The sequence below is a fragment of the Pseudophryne corroboree genome, chromosome 6 (assembly GCF_028390025.1).
Source record: "Pseudophryne corroboree isolate aPseCor3 chromosome 6, aPseCor3.hap2, whole genome shotgun sequence".
Lineage (NCBI taxonomy): Eukaryota > Metazoa > Chordata > Amphibia > Anura > Myobatrachidae > Pseudophryne > Pseudophryne corroboree.
Genome location: NC_086449.1, coordinates 191,128,382 through 191,144,407, shown reverse-complemented (window position 1 = coordinate 191,144,407; position 16,026 = coordinate 191,128,382). Strand labels below are relative to the sequence as shown.

At 44.2% G+C, this 16,026-nt stretch overlaps 1 protein-coding gene across 5 annotated transcripts in view; it reads left to right on the top strand.

Annotated features, from left to right (window-relative positions):
* Positions 1-8,706, top strand: part of GLCE (glucuronic acid epimerase) — a 204,766-nt gene extending 196,060 nt beyond the window's left edge. For all 5 annotated transcript variants that reach the window (XM_063925525.1, XM_063925526.1, XM_063925524.1 and 2 more), the window contains exon 4: positions 6,042-8,706. In XM_063925525.1, coding sequence (XP_063781595.1) covers positions 6,042-7,066 — 1,025 coding nt within the window. In that variant the 3' untranslated portion in view covers positions 7,067-8,706. The remainder of the gene's footprint in view (positions 1-6,041) is intronic.
* The last annotated feature ends 7,320 nt before the right edge of the window (positions 8,707-16,026 follow it).

Genomic DNA, 16,026 nt, shown 5'->3' with positions numbered 1-16,026 from the left:
GATGCTGGGTACTCCGTAAGGACCATGGGGTATAGACCGGCTCCGCAGGAGACTGGGGACTCTTAAAAGAAAGATTAGGTACTATATCTGGTGTGCACTGGCTCCTCCCTCTATGCCCCTCCTCCAGACCTCAGTTAGTATCTGTGCCCGGCCAGAGCTGGATGCACCCTAGGGGCTCTCCTGAGCTTCCTAGAAAAAGTATTTGTTAGGTTTTTTATTTTCAGTGAGATCTGCTGGCAACAGACTCACTGCTACGTGGGACTGAGGGGAGAGAAGCGAACCTACCTGCTTGCAGCTAGCTTGGGCTTCTAAGGCTACTGGACACCATTGGCTCCAGAGGGATCGAACACAGGCCCAGTCCTCGGTCGTCCGGTCCCGGAGCCGCGCCGCCGTCCCCCTTGCAGAGCCAGAAGAACGAAGAGAAGTTGAAAATCGGCGGCTGAAGACTCCGGTCTTCATTAAGGTAGCGCACAGCACTGCAGCTGTGCGCCATTGCTCCCTTAGCACACCACACACTCCGGTCACTGATGGGTGCAGGGCGCTGGGGTGGGCAGCAATTAGATTACCTTACTTGGCGAAAAGCATATAATACAGTCTGATAAACTGTATATGTGCATTAACCCCCGCCATTAAAGTACATAAAAGGACAGAAGCCCGCCGCTGAGGGGGCCGGGCCTTCTTCCTCAGCACACCGGCGCCATTTTCTCTTCACAGCTCAGCTGGAAGGAAGCTCCCCAGGCTCTCCCCTGCAGTATCCTGGTACACAAAGGGTAAAAAAGAGAGGGGGGGGGGGGGGGGGGGCACATAAATTTAGGCGCAAAACTGTGTATATAAGCTGCTATAGGGGAAAAATCACTCAGTATAGTGTACATCCCTGTATTATATAGCGCTGTGGTGTGTGCTGGCATACTCTCTCTCTGTCTCTCCAAAGGGCCTGGTGGGGGAACTGTCTTCAAATAGAGCATCCCCTGTGTGTGTGGTGTGTCGGTACGCGTGTGTCGACATGTCTGAGGTAAAAGGCTCCTCTAAGGAGGTGATAGAGCGGATATGTGTGTGGGAGGGTGTTTCCGTCGACAACGCCGACACCTGTTTGGATATGTGTAAGTGCTGAGGTAAAATTATTGCACAAAAGGTTAGGGAACAGAAAGGAAATCTACCCTGGTCTGTCCCTATGTCACAGAGTCCTTCAGAGTCTCTCTATGTTCACTATCCAAAATAGCAAAGTATCGACATGGAGTTAACTCCACTGTCGACTACGATAATGCAAAGTTACAGCCAAGAGGGCTAAAAGATATTCAATATATGATTATTGGAATAAAAGATGATTTGCATATCACTGATGACTCATCTGTCCCTGACACGAGAGTACACATGTTAAGGGGAAGAATGCTAAGGTAAATTTCCCTCCTCTCATGAGGAAAAAGAGCGGGAATCTCCAGACAAGAGACGGCAGCTTCCCACAAGAGAATTCTCAGGCTGTATCCTTTCCCCACTAGGGCCAGGATGTGTTGAGAATCTTCCCCTTGGGTGTCCTGTTTGCACTAGCTATTCTCAGGGATCCTGCAGATAGTGTGCACATTCTAGTATACTACCCAGACCGGCGATTGTGTCGGCATGGGTTTATAGCGCTGTGGCAGCATGGACAGGTACCTTATCAGCAGAGATTGAGACCCTAGTATGCATATAAATATTTTAAGATGCTGTCTTAAGTGATAGATATATAATTATAAAGCATGCCCAAAGGGACATGAGTATACTGGGTCCTAGAGACAAAAGCTATGTCGATTTCTGCTTGACGTGTCCTGTAGAATATACATTGGACAGATGATGCCGACTTAAGAGGCACATGGAAGGCTGAGGATTGTGTGGAGAAAGGTTCTTGGGTCTGGTCTCCACAGCTATAGCTGGTAATTCTGATATTTTGCCTTATATTCCTGCACAGCCTAGGAAAGCACGACATTATTAAATGCAGCTTTTCGAATAAAGAAACAAAGTCTGAGGTGCGTCCTTTCTTGTCAGAGCCGGGGGCAGAGGAAAGAAGCTGTACAACACAGCTAGTCCCCAGGAACAGAAGTCCTCCCCGGCCTCTACAAAAATCCACCGCATGTCGCTGGGGCTCCATAGGCGGAGCTAGGCCCGGTGGGGACACGCCTTCGTAAGTTCAGCCACAAGTGGGTTCACTCCCTGTTAGATCCCTGGGCAATAGAAATTGTATCGCAGGGATACAGGCTGGACTGTGAGAAGATGCCCCCTCACCGAGGACCCGGCGGGCTTCCCCCCAAGAGAGGGAGCCAGTGTTAACTGCAATTCGTAAATTGTATCTTCAACAGGTGGTGGTCAAGGGTCCCCTCCTTCAACAAGAGGGTGTTATTATTCGACCATGTTATAATCCCGAAACCCGACGGTTCGGTTAGACCCATATTGTATTAAAATCCCTGAACATATACCTGAAAAGGTTCAGGTTCAAGATGGAATCGCTAAGAGCGGTCATTGCAAGCCTGAAATGAATCGGGACATAAGGGATGCATACCTTCGTGTCCCCATTTATCCACCTCATCAGGCGTACCTCAGAATTGCGGTACGGGATTGTCATTACCAATTTCACCAAGGTAATGGCGGATATGATGGTGCTCCTGCGGAAGCAAGGTGTCACTATTATCACATACTTGGATGATCTCCTCATAAAAGCGAGATCAAGAGAGCAGTTGCTGGACAGCGTATCACCTTCTCTGGAAGTGAAACGGCAACACGACTGGATTCTATATATTCCGAAGTCGCAGTTGGTTCCTACAGCTCATCTGCCTCGCCTAGGCATGATCCTAGACACAGACCAGAAGAGGGTTTATCTCCCGATAGAGAGAGCTCAGGAGCTCATGACACTGGTAAGGAATCCATTGAAAACCAAAACAGGTGTCAGTGCATCACTGCACTCGAGTCCTGGGAAGGATGATGGCATCATATATCAAATAAGAAACTGTTAATAAATAAATAAATAAATAATAATCATACGAGGCCATCCCCTTCGGCTGGTTCCATGCAAGGACAATGGAACTTACTGGACAAGTGGTCCGGATCACATCTTCAGATGCATCGGTTAATCACCCTATCCCCCAGGGCCAGGGTGTCTCTCCTGTGGTGGCTGCGGAGTGCTCACCTTCTCGAGGGCCGCAGATTCGGCATTCAGGACTGGGTCCTGGTGACCACGGATGCAAGCCTCCGAGGGTGGGGGGCAGTTACACAAGGAAGAAAATTCCAATGTTTGTGGTCAAGCCAACAGACTTGCCTTCACATCAATATCCTGGAACTAAGGGCCATATACAACGCCCTAAGTCAAGCGGAGTTCCTGCTTCGCGACCAACCGGTTCTGATCCAGTCAGACCGCAGGGGCTCATGTAAACCGCCAGGGCGGCACAAGGAGCAGGGTGGCGAGGGTAGAAGCCACCAGAATTCTTCGCTGGGCGGAGAATCAAGTAAGCGCACTGTCAGCAGTGTTCATTCCGGGAGTGGACACGCCCTCCACCCGGGAAAGTGGTGACTTCATCAGGAAGTCTTCACGCAGTTTTGCAAATTGATGGAAACTGCCTCAGGTGGACTACATGGCGTCCCACCTCAATAAAAAGATAAAAAAGGTTTTACGCTGGGTCAAGGGACTCTCAGGCGATAGCTGTGGTCGCACTAGTAACACCGTGGGTTTTCCAGTCGGTCTATATATTCCCTCTTCCTCTCAGACCCAAGGGCTGAGAATTGTAATAAACGGAGGAGTGTGAACAATATTCTTTGCTCCGGATTGGCCAAGAAGGACTCGGTACCCGGAACTGCAAGAAATGCTCTCAGAGGACCCATGGCCTCTGCCTCTCAGTCAGGACATGTTGCAACAGGGACCCTGTCTGATCCAAGACTTACCGCGGCTGCGTTGGACGGCATGGCGGTTGAACGCCGGATCCTAGCGGAAAAGGGCATTCCGGATGCAGTTATTCCTACGCTGATAAAGGCTAGGAAAGACGTGACAGCAAGACTTTTTCACTGTATATGGCGAAAATAGGTTGCTTGGTGTGTGGCCGGGAAGGCCCTGCAGAGGAATTCCAGGGGGGTCGATTCCTGCACTTCCTACAGTCAGGAGTGACAATGGGTCTAAAATTAGGATCCATAAAGGCCAAGATTTCGTCCCTATCCCTTTTTCTCTCAAAAAGAACTGGCTTCACTGCCTGAAGTTCGGACGTTGTTACAGGGGTGCTGCATATTCAGCCCCTTTTGTGCCTCCAGTGGCACCTTGGGATCTTAACGTGTGTTGGATTCCTAAAATCCCACTGGTTTGAGCCACTTAAGACCGTGGAGCTAAAATATCTCACGTGGAAAGTGGTCATGCTTTTGGCCTTAGCTTGGACTAGGCGTGTGTCAGAATTGGCGGCTTTGTCATGTAAAAGCCCATATCTGATCTTCCATATGGAAAGGGCAGAATGGAGGACTCGTCCCCAATTTCTCCCTAAGGTGGTATCATCGTTTCATTTGAACCAACCTATTGTGGTGCCTGCGGCTACTAGGGATTTGGAGGATTCCAAGTTGCTGGACGTAGTCCGGGCCCTGAAACTTTGTTTCCAGGACGGCTAGAGTCAGAAAAACTGACTCGCTATTTATCCTGCATGCACCCAACAAGCTGGGTGCTCCTGCTTCAAAGCAGACTATTGCTCGCTGGATCTGTAGCACGATTCAGCTTGCACATTCTGCGGCTGGACTGCCGCATCCTAAATCAGTAAAAGCCCAATTCCACGAGGAAGGTGGGCTCTTCTTGGGCGGCTGCCCGAGGGGTCTCGGCTTTACAACTTTGCCGAGCTGCTACTTGGTCGGGTTCAAACACTTTTTTGCAAAATTCTACAAGTTTGATACCCTGGCTGAGGAGGACCTTGAGTTTGCTCATTCGGTGCTGCAGAGTCTTCCGCACTCTCCCGCCCGTTTGGGAGCTTTGGTATAATCCCCATGGTCCTTACGGAGTACCCAGCATCCACTAGGACGTCCGAGAAAATAAGAATTTAATCACCAGTAATTCTATTTCTCGTAGTCCGTAGTGGATGCTGGGAGCCCGTCCCAAGTGCGGACTCTCTGCAATACATGTATATAGTTATTGCTTAACTAAAGGGTTATTGTATGAGCCATCTGTTGAGAGAGGCTCAGTTATTGTTCATACTGTTAACTGGGTATAGTTATCACGAGTTGTACGGTGTGATTGGTGTGGCTGGTATGAGTCTTACCCTGGATTCCAAATCCTTTCCTAGTAATGTCAGCTCTTCCGGGCACAGTTTCCCTAACTGAGGTCTGGAGGAGGGGCATAGAGGGAGGAGCCAGTGCACACCAGATATAGTACCTAATCTTTCTTTTAAGAGTGCCCAGTCTCCTGCGGAGCCCGTCTATACCCCATGGTCCTTACGGAGTACCCAGCATCCACTACGGACTACGAGAAATAGAATTACCGGTGAGTAAATTCTTATTTTTTTCCATGCATTTGTATCCTATGGACTACATGTGATGTGACTCATTTTTTGCAATGTCTATGGCATGGGTATTCAACTCCACTGCTGTGTAACTATACATCCCAGCATGCCCTGTCACAGTTATACCATACACTAATTAAAAAAAACCTGGCAGGGCATGCTGGGATTTGTTGTTCCACAGCAGCTTGAGGGCCCATGTTAGATACCCTAGACCAGGAGTATTCATCACCCTGTATTTCCCCTCCCCCTCTCAGTAGAAAGCTACACATACATGCATGCATATACACACACACACACACACACACACACACACACACACACGGCACATCATCTAGTGTGCACCCATGATATGCACGTATATCATGTGTATGCCCTTGCTGCATCCCATCAGCGGCGATGTCTGGCAGGGTACACATGGACTAATGTATACCCAGCCTTACAATGTTATGATGGAATAATGTATAATAAATTATAGAATATGTATATGTGTTGTATGTATATATTTTGTGCCCCTCATACAAGTTTTTTTTCTATTTTCTTTTGCCTTTTGGACAGAAAATTCTGAGGGTGCTTGGCTACCACTGGGTAATACAAGAGACTTCATCTTGTCTCTCGACTTGAAGTTCCTGACTAATGGCAGTGTCTCTGTGGTGCTGGAGACCACTGAGAAGAATCAGCTTTTCACCATACACTACGTTACCAATACACAGCTGATAGCTTTCCAGAACCATGACATCTTTTATGGTATTGGGCCCCGGACCACATGGAGCACACTGACTCGTGATCTTTTGACTGATCTAAAGAAGGGAGTTGGTCTATCAAACACAAAGGCTGTGCGTCAGACTAAGATCATGCCAAAGAAGGTTGTCCGTCTTGTGGTAAGAGGCAGTGGTTTTTTGGATAATGTCACTATCTCAACTACTGCCCACACAGCTGCCTTCTTTGCTGCCAGTGATTGGCTGGTGAGGAATCAAGACGCCAAGGGTGGTTGGCCAATTATGGTGACCCGAAAACTGGGGGAGGGGTTTAAATCTCTGGAACCAGGTTGGTACTCCGCTATGGCCCAAGGACAGGCATTATCTACACTGGTCCGTGCCTACCTGCTCACCAAGGAGCAAGTATATCTGGACTCTGCACTCAAAGCGACTGCTCCTTTCAAGTTGCCCTCAGAGAAGCATGGTGTGAAAGCTGTGTTTATGAACAAGTATGACTGGTATGAGGAATACCCTACTACACCTAGCTCCTTTGTCTTAAATGGCTTCATTTATGCTCTGCTCGGTCTCTACGATCTTAAAGAAACTGCTGGGGAGAAGCAAGGCAAAGAGGCATGGCTGCTATATGAGCGAGGCATGGAGTCACTCCGTGCCATGCTGCCTCTGTATGACACAGGTTCTGGAAGCATTTATGACTTAAGACACTTCATGCTAGGCACTGCCCCTAACCTTGCCCGCTGGGACTATCACACTACCCATATTAATCAACTGCAACTTCTTGCCAGCGTGGATGGGTCTTCAATATTTAGAGACTTTGTGCGTCGTTGGAAGTCCTATTTAAAAGGAGGCAGGGCCAAGCACAACTAGAGGGGTAAACCCGAAACCAGCCCAAAACCAAAGGCTTTCAGGATAAAACGGATGCCCAGGTCCAGCTTTATCCCTTCTGTTTCCTTCATGCTTTGCAGGTGTGGTAACTTGGGGCTCTCTACCTGCTATTGAAGTTCTGTACGTCGCCCAGCGATCTCTTCAGTGTACGCAATTGGCAGAGTAATCTTGGAGCTGTGCTTCAGCAGTTTGAGAATCGCGTATTGCATAGCTTCACTATGTGTGTCAAACATACTAGTGTTTTATTTAATATTAGTTTGTCTTTGGGAAGCTGGAACCACATTTAAACAAATTATAGGGTTGGTCTTATACTAGAATTTTGTTTCTAATTTCATTCTGTGCCTTCTGTCCTTATGATGTCATAGAAGTGGAGGGAACAACTTATGAAATGACATTAGGATAAATCCCTAGTGCAAACCCTACATTATCTATTAATGGGACTGGAGTGGTTGGGGAAATTATATTCATAGTATATATTATATATTGTGTTGACAATCATACAGTTTAACTAGTTAACTTTCAATGACATCACGGACCGAAACGTGCAGTGCTCCTTTACCGCTCTTGAATTTTATTCCCCCCCTTCCCCATATACCTACTAATATTAGCAAAATACTTCGACTCTACTATTCCTGTTGAATGCACTTTATTGCCCCTTATGTTACAATGATCCCATTACAGAGTTTCTCCGCCACTTACTCCCGCCTCTCTTAGGGTTCCAAAGATTCTACCCCAAAGCGTGAACTTCTCCCTAACACGGTGCTAAGCGTGTTTCTGTTAGACAAGTCGAATATTCACTTTAGATCTAGTTTTTATACCTGCCAAAAGAAAGTAGCATAATTTTATAAATGAAATTGCTTATATTCTGTATTACAAATGTTTCTGTTTAAAAAGAGATTTATGCGAATTACCCTTTGCTATCACCACTTCCACCCCTCCGTTTGCCTGCTTGAACACTGTGACAATGATAACATGTAGGTACTACCCAACCGTATCATGCAGCTTCCCCTCAAAGTATTGTGTGTTTTATCCTACAGAATCCAGAGTATGCAGATTTGTTTAGACTATTATATACAAGATAAGCAATGAGTCCGTTAATTCAGCCCCTTTTGGGGTCTATTGGTTATTTTTATGTTTCTGCATAGGCATTGTCTGTGATTCCTGTGGCTTTATGGCAACACAAATTTCAGAATGCTCTCGAGTCATTGCTTGTTATAGTGTGTGCCTCCTGACTGGCGTCGTATAGAAGGTGATTGTATAGCCCTACACACAGATGGGACACTTCTACTGAACATGAGTGATGACTCACAGTGATGATCCACATGATCATGAGTGATGATCCACAGTGGTGGCCAACTTTGATGCAATCTAGCTGTACAGGTTTGGGCTGAGCAAGCGGATTATTTCAGGCTTTACCTGTGGCAGTAGATAATCATGCACGGTAGGATTGATCTTCTGGCCATGTTTTCTAACAAGCTCAGTGATCACCTGATTTCTATTTGTGGGCAAAATGCTGGATTTGAGGCAGTAGAGACTGTATTGTTGCACTGTGCTGATGATGTTTTTTTTTTTTCTCTTGGACAAGGAGACCTTTTTCTCCTTTTTTTTTTTTTTTGGGGGGGGGGGGTGTTGTTTATAAATAACAACTAGGATTAGACCTATCAAACCTTCTAACTGGTAAAAGTGGTTGTGTTGCCCATCAATAGCTAACATTTTGTCTAGTACATTCTGTAAACTGTTAGTTACAATGTGATTGGTTTACAATGTGATTGGTTGCTGTGGTCATCACTTCCACTCTTGTTCTTTAGAAGGTTTTAAGGAATCCCCCTGCCCCCTTCCATGGCATTCTTAGCCCTATAAAGCCTGATACATCATATGACCTATATAACTAATCTAATAAATACAGTTGGTGTTTAGCCAAAAGCAGAGAGAGTTGTTCTTCCCAAGAACATGTCAAAAGCAGATCCATTCTGTAGGGATGGTTTAGACCAATGGAATAAGTGGGTTCGTGGAGCACTAAAGTGCAATGTGTAGAAACGGGGTAGCAGGTCTGCATTATCAAGACATAGGGTTCTCAGATATGTGGATGCATATTTTTAGTTTAAAAGGAATGCAAACACTCATACTGGTGGAATGCTAAACTGGTACATAGGCAACTTGTATGTGTGGCCTGAGATGTATGTAGACTGCTCAATTAATGCTTCACGTAAACATATATAGAAAATCAAGTAGTACTCAAGTGTCCTCTTCTTCTAGTAGTTATTTATATGTTTGTATATCAGAGTACATCCAGGTGCACTATATTCATTCATGATTTTCTATGACCCGTTGTAATAGCCTGTTTACTGTAACAGTGATGTATAAAAAGGAAAAAAGTACAAGTGAAGTGGTGAAAAAAGGGGACCTAAGGAATACAAGTGAAATTACTCAAACCAGAACCATCACAACAATAGGAGCATGTTGACAATATCTGTACCAATCACATCAAGTTGAGCTTTTGAAACACTTCTAATCCCTCTGTTACCTTGCAGTAAGCCTCTGAGTGTAGTACAGATTGCCTTCAATATGGTCTGTTTCAAGATTAACAGAACAATTAGGACTATACCAGAAGCTCCTCCCATTAGTGATGGCTTGAAGCAAATCTACTATTCTCCATGTTTTTAGGTTTTAATTTGGTTTGATTAATTCTACTTGTATGATTGTTTATTTTAATTGTTTTAACTGCAGTATAAAGCGCCGTCTCTCTTCCTTCTTTTGTTATCTATATATCTACATATATTTAGTTTTTGTACTTGTTTAAACAACGAAATGACTTGAACACTAAAATCCAGAGTTTTTGTGCTGTTAACATCTATTCTAACAATGATCTGCTACTATATAGTCTGACAAATTCTCTTGGTCCAAAACATCCTACTAAACTCTCCTTTTTCTCTTTCACCTGTTCCACCCAACTGTAACCTCTGATATGTCTCCACTGCATTTCACCTGTAGTACCATCCCTCCCATTGCCCCCCGAAGTCCCCATGGGCACAGACCACCTTCTGACAACCCTTACATGCCTACGTATGGTCAGATTTATAATCCGGCATCACAGTAGTGTCACTGCTGTATTAGGACAATTTACAAATATCTCTTTTGATATCAAAACATGTGCGATCTGCATTTATTTGATCTAAAGCAGCCGAACGGTATTGTACTTGTGTAGACTCAGCGGTTTATATACTAAAGTGCAGTTTTTTTTAGAAGTGGAGATGTTGCCCATAGCCTGCAAACTTTCAAGCGTTCCTTGAAAACTCACCTCTTTAGGCAAGCCTATCAAATTCCAGAACCACCCAAATAACCGTCAGAAGCATTCATATTTAATTTTATCCCATCAGGTCTGTCTTTACAATCTGGTGGGACTGCTATGGTATACAGTAGATGGCGCCTATCCTTATTTCCCTATCGACTGTAAGCTTGCGAGCAGGGCCTTCCTACCTGTCTGTCTCTGATCACTGTTGTTTCTAATTGTAAAGCAGAACAGAATATGCTGCACTATAAAAAAAACTGTAAATAACAACCAACGAGATTCTACTTATTTATCTAGCACCTTCCAGAAAATAATAGCTAGAATGTGCTTGCTATGGGCAACATAGCCACTTTTAAAAACCCACACTTTAGTAAATATTAGAGATGAGCGGGTTCGGTTTTACTGATTTACCCGAATCTCCTTATTGGCTATCGGACGTCATGTGTTTTGGTTAGCCAATAAGAAAAATCCAGAAATTAAGAAATGGCGATAATTCTGGCGTAAAGAACAGAGTAAATCCGAACCTGCTCATCTCTAGTAAATATACCACTCAGACTATTATTGGTTTTTGTAGGAACATACTACAGGTTGAGTATCCCTTATCCAAAATGCTTGGGACCAGAAGTATTTTGAATATCGTATTTTTCCGTAGTTTGGAATAATTGCATACTATAATGAGGTATCATGGTGATGGGACCCATGTCTAAGCACAGAATGTATTTGATTCATATACACCTTATACACACAGCCTGAAGGTCATTTAATACAATATTTTCAATAACTGTATTAAACAAAGTTTGTGTACATTGTGCCATCAGAAAACAAAGATTTCACTATCACACTCACTCAAAAAAAAATTCCGTATTTCGGAATATTTGGATATGGGATACTCAAACTGTATAACATTAGAGAGCATGCAGCTGTCTTACTGGCCTGAGAACCACACAACTGATGTCTAGTGCGGTGGTTCTCAAAGTCTGTCCTCGGGACCCCACACAGGTCACATCTTCCATGTCACCCAGCAGGTGTGCTATGTATCACCAACTGTTACATTTTAAAAATCCATAGGTGACCTGGACAACATGAACTGTGTGGGGTCCTGAGGTCGGAGTTTGAGAACCTGTAGTCTAGTGTCTACTGTGTGTAGAAAGTCTATTACCTTTTAATTGTTGCATTCAGCACATAAACATCCTGTTTCTCCTAGTTGTTAAACTTTGAGTAGTACTACAACATTTCCTGGCCAAAAGTAACCCATTACTTCTTGTAACAATAGCGATTTAAATAATTGTATTAATCGCAGAACAAAACTAGAATCATGTGGGTTTGGTGCAATATGAATGAATGGTTATGCAGCGCAATGGAGAAACCTGCCACCAGTGACTGGGGTATAGGGATCTGATCTACAGAGCTGGGAGCGGCACAATAAACAATACTGGCTTCTCCTTACCCACTGGTATTTGAGGGTTTAAACTATGTGTCGTGTTTGTGGATATCACATTCTGACTTTTAACATATGGGCGTATGCCATGTGTTTGTGACGTGTGTGCATATATACAGCATGTGTACACACCTATATATGCAATACTTTGTTTACCGGATCCCTTGTGGTGAGGTGGTCCTTCCGATTGCTGTATAGACTTTGCATTTTAAGCACAATGTGCACATGATAATTTTATACACAGATTTTTTTGCAGAGAATTAGAGGTACCTGTTGCGCGTATATGTATGTATGTGTGTATATATATGTATATATATATATATATATATATATATATATATTATAGCAAGACAGGTCAGCGTCATGCTTCAGTAAAGCTGCTTTATAAGATTGTAAAATAAAGTTTTTATCTTCTGAACAGATTGTGGTGTTTGTCTTTTCTTTTCTGCAGTTCCTTAATGTAAGGACGAGAAGACACTGTGTGTGTGTGTGTGTGTGTGTGTGTGTGTGTGTGTGTGTGTGTACACTGTTACTGCATGGCGACATGGGCAGATGTACAGGACTGGCACTGAGCCCCAGAGACGTATGCTCTTTCTGAGAAATGGCTCCTGCTCTGAAGTCAAAATATTGATTTCTTTCCTGATTTTCCAACAAGCAATTGGTCAAATCTGTCAGATCAGCACTAAACCGACTAACACTGGTGCAGAGATGGATGAGCAGAGTCTTAGCTTGGTTTGAGGTAGAAATCCCCCTAGATTGAGCCCACAGCTGCGGGCGACGTGTCATGGGATTTCATATACTGAGATGTGAAGTGGACTAATCACACCTTTATTCACAGTAGTAATGTAGGTTTTTATGACTCACATGATCATCTCAAAGTGGATGGCAGAATTCTGACTGCAAACAAATTCTATAATAAGAGACCTTATCTTTAAAGGGCAACTGAATGCCCTTGTACCCCGTCCATAAGACCAGTACGTCTTTGGAAGTTTATTCCCTGAGAAGACAACCATTTGTGCAGTTCACCTGCCCAGTAATCCTTCATTATGGACTGTAGCAGAAGATCATATGACAGTGGTAGAAATGTCTGCCCCAGGAGAATTCTCCTCATCCAGTCAGTAGTCGGCTGTCATTTCACATGAGTACAGATGACAACTGCGTCCTGATAAATGACTGGTCCTGAGGTGTGTACGTGGAGGGGTTTCCTGTTGATGTACTGTTCTAGTGGGATAAAGCGTGTGAGCAGGCAATTACCGAAACCATTATTAAGCCCTCTTTGGCTATTCTGGCTGAAGCTTACTTTCAATATAAAGACGTTTAAGATGAAATAGTTTGCAACGTTCCTGAAAATAAAATGGCTTTCTGCAACCCAACTTATATTATTTTACGTGCACAATGATGTTGTTGCATAATAAAGGGAATTCTGCTCTGGAGCTGTGCAAAAATTTGCACACATTAATTATAATTTTTTTTTTTATTTTTTTTTTTTGCAGCATCCCTTACCCACCTCCCTCCCCTTTTGGTTTAGACTGTCAGGTGGATGAAATATTGTTGCGCAGGGAATTTACACATGCCAATTCCAACTGTGTCTCAGCCACCAGCAGTTTAAATTGTCCATAGCTAAACCAAGATTCAGTGACAATGGTGCAAAAATGATACAATTTGTTGTACTTGTCTGTCCTAAGATTAACCAAGTATGTTTCTTATTTCAGTACTCTTATTCAGGTAAGAACTGCATGTTTTCTTTTTACTTCAGGATTCCTTGTGCTGTGTAGTCGGCAGGCAGCCAGCAGTTCAACTTCTCCTTTGTTTTTTATTAGTTCGCCAACGCTATTATTTCCTCTACTTCACTCCTCCTTTCTCCATGAAGAAAATGAAGTCTCCTGTAACTCGAAGCAAATCTGTTCAATGAGGGAAGGACGTGTGTGGGCAAGCATAAAGGAGGATCAGGTGCTAGAACAGCTGTATCCTCCATATTTTCCAGGGGAATTGAGAATACTGCTATCCTTCCTCACTGAGCGAGGGGGTGGGGGATACTAAATGGTAAAAGCTAAATGTAATGGAAATACAATTGGCAGGATGGCAGCACAGAGGCTGCCCCTAACGTGACCCTATAAGACTTTATTCCTATACATGGGTAAGATTTAATACAGGTTGAGTATCCCTTATCCAAAACGCTTGGGACCAGAGGTACTTTGGATATTGGATTTTTCCGTATTTTGGAATAATTGCATACCATAATGAGATATCTTGGTGATGGGACCTAAATCTAAGCACAGAATTCATTTATGTTTCATATACACCTTATACACACAGCCTGAAGGTCATTTAATACAATATTTTTAATAACTTTGTGTATTAAACAGAGTTTGAGTACATTGAGCCACAGAAAACAAAGATTTCACTATCTCACTCTCACTCAAAAAAGTCCGTATTTCGTAATATTCCATATTTCGGAATATTTGGATATGGGATACTCAACCTGTATCTGGAAAAAGGACTGACTGATGGCACAAACATGCTTGAAAATTACATCCTAAGATCACAATTTTGCTATATATTGTAAGCTTACAATCCAGGCTTTCTTGCCATTTTTCCTGTCTGTTCTGATTCAGGCTAGTTTTATTACTATTGTGTTCCCAATTGTAAAGCACAATGGAATATGCTGGCCCTGTATAAATAACTTAATTTTTGGGTGGGTATTGAGTGTGTGTTGTTTATGTACAAACACTGAATCAGCGGTCAAAGGGGGAATTTCAATTGTTTGAGAAGTTGGCGGCAGCATTTATTTAAATTTGGCGCTGGTCACAAGCTTGTTAGAGAGTGCCGCAGTGATGGAAAGGAAAATAGCTAAATGTAGCACCCCTGAAGTCTCTGCCAGCGCTACAGTAGGTGGTCTCATCCATCTTCACTTATTTAAACATCCCCAGACCACCAAGGTTGTCGGGCACTAGGCCTGAGGGCGCAGTCAGGCCTAAGGGTGCATGTTAGGTGGGCAAAGACTCTGTACCCCTGGACATGAAGCCCAGGTCGCAATGTCAGTATTTCTCCGGCAGGGTCCACAAGTTATCCACAGGATAACATTGGGATATGATGAAGCGACAGCGGATTTGCACCAATCCGTCAAAGCTTTTCGGCCTCCCAGCATGCAACGGGTCCGTCCATATATCCCCGCCTCCTGGCTCAGGCAAATCAGTTTTTTGTTTGGTGTGGCAGGAGCCGGACCATGGTCAGAGGGCTGCTAGTTTTTAGCAGCCCTAAGCTTTCCTATTTTATTTTTATAATCTTACTATCTTTCTCTTGAGTGATCTTTCCAAAAAGCGTCTTATACGTACCTAAGAAAGAGTCGCTCCAACAACTCTCCGCCGGGTCGCGACAATGCTTACCTACGTGTACAGTGCTGTTTCGTTGGGCGTCTGTGTCAGATATACTAGCAGGTCCAGCAGACGTTACCAGGCTGTGGCTGGAGCACGGGGAGAAGGTAAGGCATCCGTTCCGCTTAGAAGGGGAATACAGACACAGCCGGCTGTTTTGGGAGGAGACTACCAAACAGTCGCTGACGCGGCGGCCACCTCTGGTGCACCAGCGCTAGGCCTTAGGGATCAGAGGCTCCAGGAATAGTATGAGGCCGCGATCCCTAGGGTTGATGTCTGTAGTGGGGAGACAGATGCTCTCCTTGTCACCCCTCTCCCCAGTTCATGACCAGTTTCCTCCGAGTCTCAGTCTGAACTGTTTCCCGCTTCCGTCTCAGATGCTGTACACGAAGGGGACCCAGTCACAGCATGGGTGGCTGTGTTACTGGTGCGTCTGTGTTCACTATAGGTTCATGGAGCGGCAGTGTACACTAGTAACGTCTGGATCCACTCAGCGTTTGCTAAGGTATTGATCGATCCTGGAAGGGAGGTGAGTCTCCCTGTATCCCACTCTGAGTATGGGTAATACAGCACTACGTCTCTATCTACGTTTTGGAGTATGAATAGTTAGATAAGTGCCTTTTGCATAGGAGTTTAAACATGACTCAGTATTATGTTCTCCTACATACTTGAAATGTAGTTGATTAGTATAATAAGCAATATGAGTACATAATCTATAACGTGACTGACTGCTAGTGTGATTGCTGACTTTACTATATATTCTGTCAGTTTTTTTTCTATTCCAATCCTCAATGCTGGTGTATGGGTGGGGTTGGATTGTAGGTCACTTTAAAAAGCTTAG